Raw genomic sequence first — 12,915 nt, forward strand, 5'->3', positions numbered from 1 at the left:
TGCAATGAGGGAAAAATCTCCACTTTATCAGCAAAGGGGTTTCTGGGAGATGTCTCTTCAGGAGTTCTCCACATTAAGAATTTCTTTACATTTTGGTTCCATTTTTAAATGCAAAGACTGTAGGATAACCAAAGAAGAGAGCAGGAATTCCTGGCCTGAGGCCCATGGACTTAACTTTTAAATTTTGGGATCACTCTGTTCCACATAATTGATCTCCTGTGTAACCCCATGTACTCTTAACCATTACTCTGAGAAGGCATGGTACCATTGGCTTCACTGACTGGCCAAAGGGGTATGACCCCCCTAAAATTTAGAATTCTTGCCACATAGAAAATTTTGAGCAATAATGACATTCTTATTTGGCAATGCTTTCCCACCCACCAGGAGGAAATAAAATCAGTCTTCTTTGTTACCCAAAGCAAACACAAAGGGATCCCTCTCCGCATGGCTTTGTGCTCTGTATAAAGTGAGAGAAAGCAGGAATCGTTCCTAAATCATTTCTTCTGTGCTAAGTTCTGTGAATCATGACAACATTCAGCACATGCCAGTAAATGAGCAAAAAATCTTGTTATCCCATAATAGAAAGCATGATCTAGGACTCTTTTTGGTGTTCAAAAAGCTTTGTAATTTGCCCCTCATCCTTCTGATCTTACATCTTACACCCTCCCCCTAACATACTCATTCTGTGATCCTGTCATACTGCCCCACCCCTTTATTTAAAAAACCTTCCCTTCCCTCTTAGAATTGATATTCTAAACACTTTGTCACATGGTACCTATCTCCAAGCCGGGCTCTCTACCCACAGGGCCATCCAGCTGCCCCAAACCCTTACCTTCTCTCTTAGAATTGATATTAAGTATTGATTCCAAGGCAGAAGAGCAGTAAGGGAAGTGTCTGAGGCCAGGAAGTGTATGAGGCCAGATTTGAATCCAATGAACTAAAGTCCCCCTAACTCCAGCTCATGGGGCTAGAAGATCTGTCTTCTAGCCCAAACACTGTCACTGACAAACTGTGTGACATGAACCAGGAGCAGGATGAGCCAGAGATCAAAGAGGCAAAGGATGGAATAGAATGAGGTGTGTGTCTGTTAAGCCAAGAATGGAGGAAATATTTCGTAAGAAGATGTGGTAAACAGTACTGAATGCTGTAGAGGTCAAGGTAGTGAGAGCTCCACAGATGGCCTCTACACTTGGCCATTAGAGGAAGGTGATTAGTGACAGCTGAGAGGGAAGCTTCTGTTAAGTGATAGGAATGGGAGGCAGATCACAAGCAGCTGATGAGAAAATGAGCGTAGAGGAAGTTGAGGCAACAGACATAGACGACTTTCTCAAGCAGTCTGTCTGTGAAAGGGGAAAAGACCCAAAACCCAGTAGAGGAATTGGGGAAAAGGGTCAAAGCAGAGTTTTCTTAGCCTGTGGGCAGAAAACATCGAGGGAAAAGATCCAAGGTTATCAAAATGGCAAAATAATACCTTTAGATATACTTAGAGCTGCTTTTTTTCCCTATGGCAACAAAGGAAACTAAGGGAATACTCAATTGGAAATGGAACAAATATAGACAATGAATGTAATGGAATACCACCATACTGTAAGAAATAATGGATGGGGGGATGATTACATAAAAACGTAGGAAGACTTATATGAACTCATGCAGAGGAAGATGAGCAAAATCAGTTGAAAAACATCTATTCAACTACAACATTGTAAGGATAGGAGCTTTGAAAGGTTTAAGAACTCTGAAAAATGTAATGGTCAACCTTAAATCCCAAGTATCCAAAATGAAGCAACTACCCAGCTCCAAGCAAAGAGATGATAGGCTCAAAATATAGCCTGAGATAGGTAGTATTCCAAAATTCATAGTGCAATTTTAAGTCAATAGTTTTTTTTTTTAAAGGGGTGGGAGAAGTGAGAGAGAAGTGATTTTTGTTCATTTAAAAAAATAAACGTGTAAAAATGAATAAAGATGCATGATTTGGATGATTTTTATCATAGACTGTGTCTACCTATCTTGACCTGGCTGGAAATGCAAGGGCTATTTATAGGTCTGGTTCACTTCTTTTTATTTTTTAAACCCTCACCTTCTATCTTAGAATCAATACCATATATTGGTTCTAAGACAGAAGAGTTGTAAGGTCTAGGCAATGTGGGTTAAGTGAAGTCACACAGCTAGGAAGTGTTTGAGACCAAATTTTAACCCAGTTGCCCCCAGGAAACATTTTAAGGAAGGGAGGAAGACAATTGAGGGGACTCAAGTGGCCTCAAACTTCTCAGCAAAGTAGGAGGCTATATCAGCTATAACTTAGGAAAATGGATACAGCTGGTAGTTTGACTATAAACAGATATTTTTATCAGTGAAACATAAGAATAGTGGGGAAATGAATCCAATAGTAGCCTTCTGAATTGGGACCGGAAATCTGGAGACCTGAGTTCTACTCCTGACTCTAACCGATTGTGTAACATTGGACAAATCACTAACTGGATCTCATTTTCCTCAAAGGTAAGTGAGCTGCTAAACTAAATGATCTCTTAAGTTTCCTACTAGCTAATTTATTTCAAACAAATTCCCCTGTGACTTTAAAACTTAAGCATAGGCTTAAATATTCTTAAAATTCTTTCCACAATTGCTGTAATGGTCAGTCACCTTATGGAATAGGCATTATCAATTTGGTGTGACTTAGCTATCTCATAGCCTTAAATTCAAGTGTTTGACTATACCACCTCTTTCATTCAGCTCATCATAAAATGACATGCTTACTATTACTTACTACTGTAACTTCCATTTGGCTCAGAACAAAATGTATGCAAAGTAAAAAAAAGTTCCCCCCCCTAAAATTACTTACAGTCTCTACTGTCTATGATTTACAAGGAAAGAAGATCATCGTACTTGCTCAGTGTCACAGGAAGAGTGATTTCCAGTGGGGATCCTTTGAAGCTCTGCCTTTCACCAAGAATGAACTGGACTTCTTGCCCATTAATCACAACTTTTTCTATCTTAAGATCCTTTGTGTCCAAAACCTGTAATAAAATCAATATTTTTAAACTACTGAGTAATATAAGAAACATAAGCAACATCTTATGCACCAAAAAAAACTGAAGGTTAGATTTGTGCTATGAGAAGTACAGCTAACTGATTGTGAAAAGGTAAATGATTGAGGCAGCTAGGTGATATAATGGATAGAATGCTGGGCCTAGAGTAGGAAGATTTGTCTTCTTGAGTTCAAATCCAGCCTCAGAAACTTCCTAGTTGTATGACCCTGGGCAAGTCACTGAACTCTGACTCAGTTTCCTCATCTGTAAAAGGAAGGAAATGGCAAACCACTCCAGAATCTCTGCCAAGAAAACTCCAAATGGAAGTCACAAGAGTCAGATACTGAAAACCCCTGAATAACAAAATGAATGAGGGTCAAATGAGTCAAAAGTTGGTTCAAATATATATTTAAATGCAAGTTTCTGGAAAAGGTTTGTTTCCAGCTTAGACACAAGACATGACTATAGAGTAGATATGTGATTTCACTGGAATAGGGGACTCCTAAGGTAGGAAACTTCCTTTATCAAGGGAGGTCAGCATCTTCTGATCAACTTAATAATCACAAAGAATTACCTAGAGCACTAAGAGGTCAAGTGACTTGCCCAGGGTCAAAGTTAGCGTGTCAAAGGAAAGACTGATATATAGGACTTTTTGCAGCTTTAAGCTATTAAAGCCTAAATAGTTTTTTAAATGTACTGAGATTTTTGGGCAACCCTGTATAGATAATCATTGGCAATTCTGAACTATCTAAGCAAATGTTGGAGTTAGGGGATAGACCTTTATTTTCCCTAGAATAGGGAACTCTGATGGGAGGAAATTCCTTCTACACAAAATCTTCTCCAAGATGCATAGTTTCAGAGGGATCTAGAACACTATGGGATGCTTTGCCCCAGGTCACAGGCTAGGATGCTTCCAAGGCAGGCCTTCCTAGCTTTGAGGCTGGCTGTAAAAATCATCTGCCTTGGATGTAAAGATTTTTGTCTCCTCCCTCCTAATTTTTAACACCTCTGAGAGGAAAGCCTCAGGTCTACAACCCTCCCATACTATACAGTTATCTGCTTCTCTAATATGCCCCCAATATATTGACCAACCCTGGACTCAGACCTCCCAGGTTCTACCCTCTTGACCCACGAGTAGAAAAATAGTGTGTACATAACTATCTCGGTGGCTATGAATAGGAGTTACCTCCATAGGGCATTACGCACAATAAGCATTTCATTGTAACTGTAAATGCTTACATCTGATCCAATCCCTCATTTTACAGATGAGGAAACCAAGGCCCAGTGACAATGATTTTCCCCAAATCAGCTAGGTAATAAACATCAGAAGTGAGTCTTGAACACGGTCTATTTCCATCAAGCCACAAATGTATCATGGCCACTTCTACCTTTCACCACACACCCTAAGCCTCCTGTCTTCTGCCTTCAACTTCTCCCTTTCTACCAAAGTCTCCCTTCTTTGAAGTTGCTGCCCTCCTGATAACTATTTTATTCTTTTGGTTTTAAGTCAAATTTTCCAATGAGCCATGTATACCTACTGCCTTGATGTCCCTGTCAACTCCTCTCTAACTTTTCATAACCTGGCTTCCGTTTGACCTCCCATCCCCACCACTGGAATATCATCCTAAAAGGCATCACAGAATCCAAGGCCTTCCCCTAAATTCCCAACATTTGATAGCATGCCCTCCCTGAAAGTCTTTTTCTCCTTTTGAGGACACCACTATCTCATTTCTCCTACTCTGGCTCCTCTTCTAACAAGTATTCCTTAAGGTTGGGTCTTTAGCCTTTTTCTAATTCTTTCCTCTGAGAGCATGTCATTTACTCCCCCATCTCCAATACCCCTATCCTGCAAACCCCCTAATCTTCACCTACTGCAAAGGATTTTTTGAATAGCCAAATGAGAACATAAATGTTGGCACTTTGTATACCTTAGAGGAGTGTTATACAGATGTTGGTTATTATCTCTCTCCCTAGTCCCAACATCTCTTAAATTCCATCAGTCAGTCAGTCAACATTTATTAAATACATTCTCTGTGCCTGGCACTCTCTTAAGCACCTCCTAAGAATTTCTAACCTCAAAGAACTAAAGCTCTTTCTTGCGCTGATGTATTTTTTGGAACCAGAAGTGTGATTAGGTTGGTGTGTGGTACTCTTCACAAGGAAACCTGTTCCACCCAGGCTGATCACCACCCTTCTGCAATTTCTCATCAGAGGACTATGTGAGGCATTGACCTGTGAAAGGACCCATCCAGGGTCACTCAAGCAGTAGGTGGCAGAAGAACTTGGCATCAGTTCTTATTTAGAGGTGAGCTCTCAGGCCACTGTGCTGCTTCTCTTTCTATGTTTGGGGGAACAAACCTAGATGACAGGTTTTAGAACTTGACTTTTTCTTTCAAGGACCTCAGTGTGGGAAATTCCTCCATCCCCAATCTTCCTCCTCAGCAATCGGCAGTCAAAGAAGTGGTTCTCAAACTTTTTAGTCTCAAGATTCCTTTTAACTCTTAAAATGATTGTCCATCCCCCACCCACCCACCCACCAAATAGCTTTCAATTACATGGGCTAAATCTAAAGATATTTGTCATGTTTGAAATTAAACCATCTTAGTATTATAATAAAAATAATTTTGATGTTTTGTCCCCCTAAAAGGCTCATGGAACCCTCTGGAGGTCCCTAGGTCCCACTTTGAGAGCTGCTGCCTTAGAGGGCTCTCTGAGGAAATGAAGAGTTTAGTAGCTTGCCCAATGTGATAAGTTCATGTGTGACAGAGGCAGGTCATGAAAGCAGCTCTTCCCAACACCTTCCCATTAATTCTTAGCTTGCAGCTCCAAATGTGACATGAAGTTTCCAAATAAACTATTTTTGGTGTACTACTCTGTTAATATTATAGGTAGCAGTGAACAGCCCAAAAAAGGGGGTTGGGAATAGGAAGGGAAATAAAGCAGTCTAAACACTACAAACCAGATCTATAATTAGTTCTAGATAATCAAAATAGAACCCCATTTATATAACATTATCTTAAGATAGAAAGACCTGAGTGCAAATCCTGTCCCAATCCTTAGTAGCTGACTGAGCCTGAGCAAGTTAAAAACAAACACCCCAAACAAGCCCACTACTCTACCTTAGTTCTCCCATCTGTAAAATGAGGGAATTGGACTTGATACAGCCTCTAAGGTCTCTTCCAGTGTTAAAGGTATGATTGTACATTTAAGTTGTGTTCTGAATTGTATTTATTAAGACACAAACTTCAATTCTGGTCTTCCATAGAACTCTAGGTAGGTTATTTCTTATTTACTCAACTGCCCTGTAAATTTCTCCAGGAGGGGAACCTAGTCCTCTCTTCCTCCATTTCCCTTATCACTTAGCTCAGAGCCTTAGACCACACTGGGAACACAGGAAACGCTAAGGATGTAACTAGAAACATGTATGCAAAGTCAAACCACACAGGACTGAAGTGGCCTGAGAGTAGGAGATTCACTTCTTAGAAGACTGAGAGAGTGCTGGGCCACACAGGAGGCACATGGTGGGGTTCAATTTTACCAAATGACTTTCAAAAACTCTGATGATGGGAATAACATAATGACTCCTATATAAAGTGACAGAACCCCAGAAAAGCAAGCCATCATTCCTCAAACCTTCCCCAGTACTTTGTATCTTCTGTGTCTGTTTTTTGTTGTTCGGTCACATCTGACTCTTCATAACTCCATGTGGTGTTTTCTTGGCAAAGATTCTGGAGTGGTTACTATTTCCTTAAGCTTATTTTACAGATGAGTAAACTGAGGCAAAGTTCAGTGACTTGCTCCAGATCACACAGCTAGCAAGTGTCTAAGGTCAGATTTAAACTCAGCAAGGTGGGTCTTCCTGACTCCAGGACAATACTGTATGGGCTGGGCCACCTAGTTGTCCATGTCTGCTTTACCTCCTAATTAAGTATCCATGTGTTTCTCTATTATAATTCTAATCCAAAGGCTTATCCTGGCAAGTAAGGGACCTTGGACTCTTAAGAGTGAGGCCAACACAACACAGTCACTGGTAAATCCTACAAGTCTGGGAAGGCTTGGATTGGGGGATCAAATAGCCTATTAGGGGGCCAGTCCATGTCCAAAGGCTCTCAGAACCAAGATGGATTTGGGGGCCAATGATTCTTTGACCACAGCAACTCTCAAAGACTATATACCAAACTGTAGAGGCCTGGGATCTGTATCCCAACCCAACAAAATACCAAAGCAACATGGGTAACATCCCTCCTACCATGCTGTAAGCTCTGGGGGTCACATGCTATTATTGCTTCAGCTCTCTCCCCCCCAGGGTCTATCCAGTACAATGTTCTCTGTACAGAGGAGATATTTAATGAATGAATTTTCCAATAAACTGAAAGAAGTCCTTAAAAAGTGGAAAATCCTAACAAATGATTAAATGTTAATCTATATAGCATCTACACAAAGTTTTTTGTCTCTAAATTTAAAGGTTTTAAATATTCATTTTAAGAAATCTAGTGGGCTAGCATAAGTCTTCATTAAGTGTTCTTTAGCAGCCAAGATAAAGATTATATGGCTGGAGAAGGAGGCAGGATGGTGCCAGGTTGAGGGGGACCTTGAATGCCAAGTTTGAACTTATTTGTAAGGTGATAATGGGGCAATTAAGATTAATTATTAAACATCTGAATTTATAAAGTTGGTTTTTTTACAATGTTCTCTTTTGAACTTTTAGAAATAATCTTTGAACTATGCTCTTAGTAACAGCATTGAACAGAAATTGAAACTTGAAAATTAAAAAAAAGAAACCTAGAAAATATTTTAACTTTATTACAAGCATCCTTGACTATCTAAAGTTTATCTTGAGCGCAAGTTTCAGGCTTTGGCCACCATTGTTAGAAATGGATAAAACATTATTTTTTATTACATCTAGATCTCAGACAGGCACACTATATTCCCATTGGCTGGGGAACCTGTACACATTTAATTGACTCACAAGAAGACTGTCTTCTAAAACTGGATAATGGTCATAAAATACACAGCTGTTTTCTCTTAGCAAATGTGGAGTAAATCAATAAGCAATAGTTTTATCTTTTTAATTAAATACTTCATTGAAACAAATTTGCTATAGCCCTGCCTAGGCAATGTTGCCATCTTAGCAAAAGAGTTACTTTAAGTAGACTAAAGTACACAACTTAAGTAGACTAAAGTACACAACGTGGAAACAAAGTGCATTTTGATAGAATTATAGGCCACAGCAAGATAGATGGGGTGTGTGCTAGAGGAGAGGTTGGATGGTTTTCTGTTAAGATATGACTTGCTAAGTTAGAGATTTATTTATGAAAAGGGCAAACAGCATAATAGGCCTAGAGCTAGATGGGAGCCCAGATGCAATCCTAAATGGTCTTTACAGAGTACCAAGTTCCAGGACCTGGGTTTAAACCTAGTCTCTCAAATTACTGCCTGGATAATGCTGGGCCTGACTTCTCACTTACATACCCTCCCTGAGCCTCAGCTTCTTCACCTCTAAAATGAGGAAGCTCTTTGAGGTCCTTCTAGCTCCAGCTCCATCATCCTAACAAAATGGCATGCTCCATATGGAAAAGGCTGATTTGGGGGACCAACTCTTATCTCTGTTTACTCCTCTGCCCAATTTATTTTCATCTCAAAAATTATTTTGCCCTAATCTGTTTGTTACTATAATTTAGGGGACTCATGTTACAATGTGCCAAAACCTATCCTGGACAGTTGTGACAGGTCCTTTCATCTACCTCTGTAATTTCTAAAATTTTCCTTTTAGATTGTCAGAAGAAAGGAATATTCTAATTAAGAATGTGCTGAAACCCTAGGAACAGTGAGGCCCAGAGATTGGTCCTAGATTCAAATCTGTATTCAGCTACTTCCTTAAGTTGTATGACTCTGGTCAAGTCACTTAAACCCCATTGCCTAGACCTTACTGTTGTTCTGCCTTGGAACCAATATACTATATTGATTCTAATCAGGAAGGCAAGAGTTTTTTTTTTTTAAATAAAGTAATAAAAAATAAATGAATAGTGCTACATCAATCTATACAAAATTTTCTGGCAAGTGTCTGATTCATTCTTGCTAGCCTTAACTAGAAAGTGGCTTTTTATTACAAGTATAAAAGTCATGGTAGGTGTAACCAAATTAAGCAAACAGTCTAATCCTGGTAAGTCCAGAAGGCCCTCTCCACTCACTTTGAGCCCACAAATTGTGTTGGGAGAGGGAGGGCAGCATGGAGCGAAAAAGAGAGATCTGTTAGGAACTGGTGCTTTAAGCTACAAAGGCAAAGTTAGCTGTGGCAAAGAGTCAGACGAAACTAAGGGTTGAGAAAGACCAAGGAAAACACCAAGAGCCGAGAAAAACCGAGGAAAGGAAGGTAGAGAACAGGGTGAAGGAGAGCTGGGGTGACCAAAAAATGCTGGAGACACCAAGAAAAAGAGTAGGGCTTGAAAATGGAGGGAGGAGTGATGCTGAGAGCAGGGAGCAAGAAAGGGCTGAGGGTGGATAACAAGAGCGAAGAGCACCCTGGAGATCTATTAGAAGGGTGGGTTTGGCTCTTCCTCTGGGTCTCTCCCATGGGACTCAGGAGATATGAAGTGGGAAAAAGGTGATGAGGAGGAAAGGGACTGGAACAAAATGTTAAATGTTAAGGGAGTAGTGTTAAAATTCATTTAATTGAGATGGAAGTTGAGAAAGTGGGGAGAGGGTGGTCATAACTTGGGGAGGCTGAACAAGAAGGGAAATTGGAATTTGGGAAAGGCTGGAATTGAAGAGCATATGGGCTGTTTGGGGGCAGAAGTGGGAAGCTGAGTTTGAGATATGAGCTGGGATTGGGGGGAAATGGGCAAAAGGGAGAAAGCTGTGGTTTGTAAACCTGGGTATGGTGACTGAGTTAGAAAAGGGGAGGATGGAACTAAGGAAGTTGAGGAATGAAAGGTGAGGATGTTAGAGGATATAATGCCTACACTTAAGATATCAGACAAGTGGAGGTGGGGAGCTGACCTGGACTGAAAAGTAAAGAAAGTGAATGTAAGTTAACCAGAGGGTGGATATATGAGCAGAGGGTACAGTAAGAGAGTTCAAAGAGCTGGAAGGGAGCAGCCCGCGGAGGTTCTTTCTTTTACAGATGGCGTAACTGAGGTCCAGGGAGAGGAAATGACTTGTAAATAGAGAAGGGGAAATGAGTTATAAATGAAAAAAAAAAAAGGACAGAGAATCCTAGCTCTAGGGCTACAAGGGACCTTGGGGGCCATCGAGATCTCCCTTCCTGTTTTACAGATGGGGAAACTGTGGTCCAGGAAGCAGAAATGCCATAAATGGGAAAAATAGGGGGGGAGAGGAGTCATAGGATCATTGATCCAGAGCTGGAAGGGACCTCAGACCCATCTAGATCTCCCCTCTCATTTTACAGATGGAGAAACGGAGGCCCAGAGCAGGGAAATGACTTGTAAATGGGGTGAGAAAGAAATGAGTTATAAATAACAAAAAGGGAGGGAAGTTCTATGATCCGAGCTCTCAGGCTGGAAGGACCTTAAGAGGCCATCTGGTCCTCCCCTCCCATTTCACAGATGGAGAAGGTTGAATCCCTCCGGGCCAGGGGTCGGGGGTCGCGGGGGCTGGGGCCCCATCGTACCAGGCTGCGCAGGTGGTCCTCCTGGGAGCGCACAGTGAGCTGGGCCGTGGCTCGCAGTGCCTGCCTGGCGAAGTCGACGGCGCAGCGCAGGTGCAGGTGCGTGATGTGGCAGACGGAAGCCGGCGAGCCCAAGGAGCACCAGTCTGGAGCCTCCGCCATGGCGCTACTGCTCCGAAGATGCCAAGCGCTTCACTACCTAGGGCGGGTGGCCCGCGTCCTCTCAGCGCCGAGGGAGGGCGGGGAGGGGCGAGGGCTGGGAGAGCGGGGCATGCCGGGAAAGGAAGACCATGGGGACTGCCGTCAGAGCCAGGCCGCCGGAAGTTAAACTACAAGTCCCGTGGAACCCTGCGGTGCGGGTGGCTCCATGAGAGGAGGGCTTATATTTTAGGAGGAGGCACGATGGAGATATCCGCTTGGGGCAGCAGCTGGAGGTAGGCGACCCCCACCACGAAGTCACGGAACAGAGGCAGTCGAAAAACGTAGCATGACCCACCTTATTGTGGCCAGCCCTCCCCCAGCTCACTAGTCTCACGTGTCACACCACGCCTTGTTGAATTAAATAAGTAGCCCAGAACTGAACCTTTATTCTTATTGGTCTCTCGCGAACGTGGGTGGGGCGAGAATGTTAACATTATGAAGCCAAGTGGAGGCCTGCCGTAGTGTGCTCCTCGTTAGTATAGTGGTGAGTATCCCCGCCTGTCACGCGGGAGACCGGGGTTCGATTCCCCGACGGGGAGACATGATAAGTTTTTTCCTCTCCCCTCCAATAAATATTTTTTATTTAATTGCTAATTGAACATAAATAAATCAAGGAATTTAAAATCCAGTTAATTGAAAGTAAAACTCCAGCCTACTCCTTTTCATTGTTGGAGTGTCCAGACAGCAAAGAGTTATAGGAATCATTATGGAGTTAACCTCACTATTAGTTAGAGAAGTTAATTAGATTAGAGAAGCTGACATTAGACAAGCAATTTAAAGTTGGCTCCAAAGGCAGAAAGATGCTGTATAGTTGAGTGCGTTGCACACAATAGGCACTCAAAGGATTTCTGTTGGTTAAAAAAATTCCGTTTACAAATCTGGCCTCAGCCACTTCCCAGCTGTGTGACCCTGGGCAAGTCACTTGAACCCCATTGCCTAGCCCTTACCACTCTTCTGCTTTGGAGCCAATACACAGTATTGACTCCAAGACAGAAGGTAAGGGTTTTAATTAAAAAAAAAAAATTCCGTTTAAAAAAATTTTAAGTAATTTATTTATTTAGGAAGTCAGTTTAATAAAAGTCTACCTACTTTGCATACCTACTGTATGCAAAGAAATCTACCGAGCCAGTGGAGATGCTGCATCATCCTTGCCCTAACGTATCCTTTGCACAAATAGGGGAAAAGACAATACAAAATAAAACCTAATTAGATGCATTAGGAAGATGCAGAGAGCTATATGAGTTTTGCCTGGGAGGGGAGGACAACCCCCAATACCCTACAGGGATGGCTGGTTTTTTATAAGTTGGGTAGGAATTCAATAGGCCAAGAAGAAGAGGAAGCATAGGAAATGTCCTGAGCAAAGGAAGCTGGAAATCAGACCAGGCCTGTCTAGAGCCAGAGGGTAATTCAGTTAAACTAAAGGCACAGACTACACCAGGGAAATCATAGAAACTAACACTGGGAGGACAGCATAGAGGCAAATTATGGAGCTACTTCAATGGTGCCTTAATGAGTCTACACTTTACTCATTAAGCAATAGGCCCCACGCAGGGCTTTCTAACAGAATGGCATGCCCAGATTTATGTGGGTTAGGCTGAAGGATGAATTGGAAGACAAGAGAATGGAGGCAGAAAGACATGTTAGGGAATCAATGCTATAGGCCTCTACTAGGGTAGTCCTGATATAAAAAATATTGCTGATACCGTCATATCTCAGTGGATGGGGGAGGAGAGGAGAAAGGGAGAGAATTTGGAATGCAATGTTTTTAAAGAAAAATATTGCCACATTAGAATCCATAGAACTTGGTAACCGATTGCCTAGATAAATGGGAACACTCAGCTTTCAAACATGGTAATGTCAAAAAGTCAGAAGGAGGGACAGCTGGGTGGCTCAGTGGATTGAGAGCCAGGCCTAGAGATGTGAGGTCCTAGCTTCAAATCTGGCCTCAGATGCTCCCTAGCTGTGTGACCCTGGACAAGTCACTTAACCCCCATTGCCCAGCCCTTAGCACTCTTCTGCCTTGGAACCAGTACACAGTCTTGATTCTAAGATGGAAGGTAA

The 12,915-nt window shown here is 42.0% G+C and overlaps 1 protein-coding gene and 1 non-coding gene across 2 annotated transcripts in view; one reads left to right on the top strand and one right to left on the bottom strand.

The window, feature by feature from the left end:
- The window catches only part of LTA4H (leukotriene A4 hydrolase), a 34,500-nt gene extending 23,576 nt beyond the window's left edge, over positions 1–10,924 (bottom strand). The window contains exons 1-2 of the mRNA XM_056798670.1: positions 10,657–10,924; positions 2,884–3,014 (exon numbers count right to left, since the gene is read on the bottom strand). Coding sequence (XP_056654648.1) covers positions 2,884–3,014; positions 10,657–10,815 — 290 coding nt within the window. The 5' untranslated portion in view covers positions 10,816–10,924. The remainder of the gene's footprint in view (positions 1–2,883; positions 3,015–10,656) is intronic.
- A 397-nt stretch (positions 10,925–11,321) lies between these two features.
- On the top strand, positions 11,322–11,393 carry TRNAD-GUC (transfer RNA aspartic acid (anticodon GUC)). The gene has a single exon. It is a non-coding gene; the product is annotated as a tRNA-Asp (tRNA).
- Positions 11,394–12,915: the final 1,522 nt, after the last annotated feature.

This window comes from Monodelphis domestica, chromosome 5 (genome assembly GCF_027887165.1).
Source record: "Monodelphis domestica isolate mMonDom1 chromosome 5, mMonDom1.pri, whole genome shotgun sequence".
Classification (NCBI taxonomy): Eukaryota; Metazoa; Chordata; class Mammalia; order Didelphimorphia; family Didelphidae; genus Monodelphis; species Monodelphis domestica.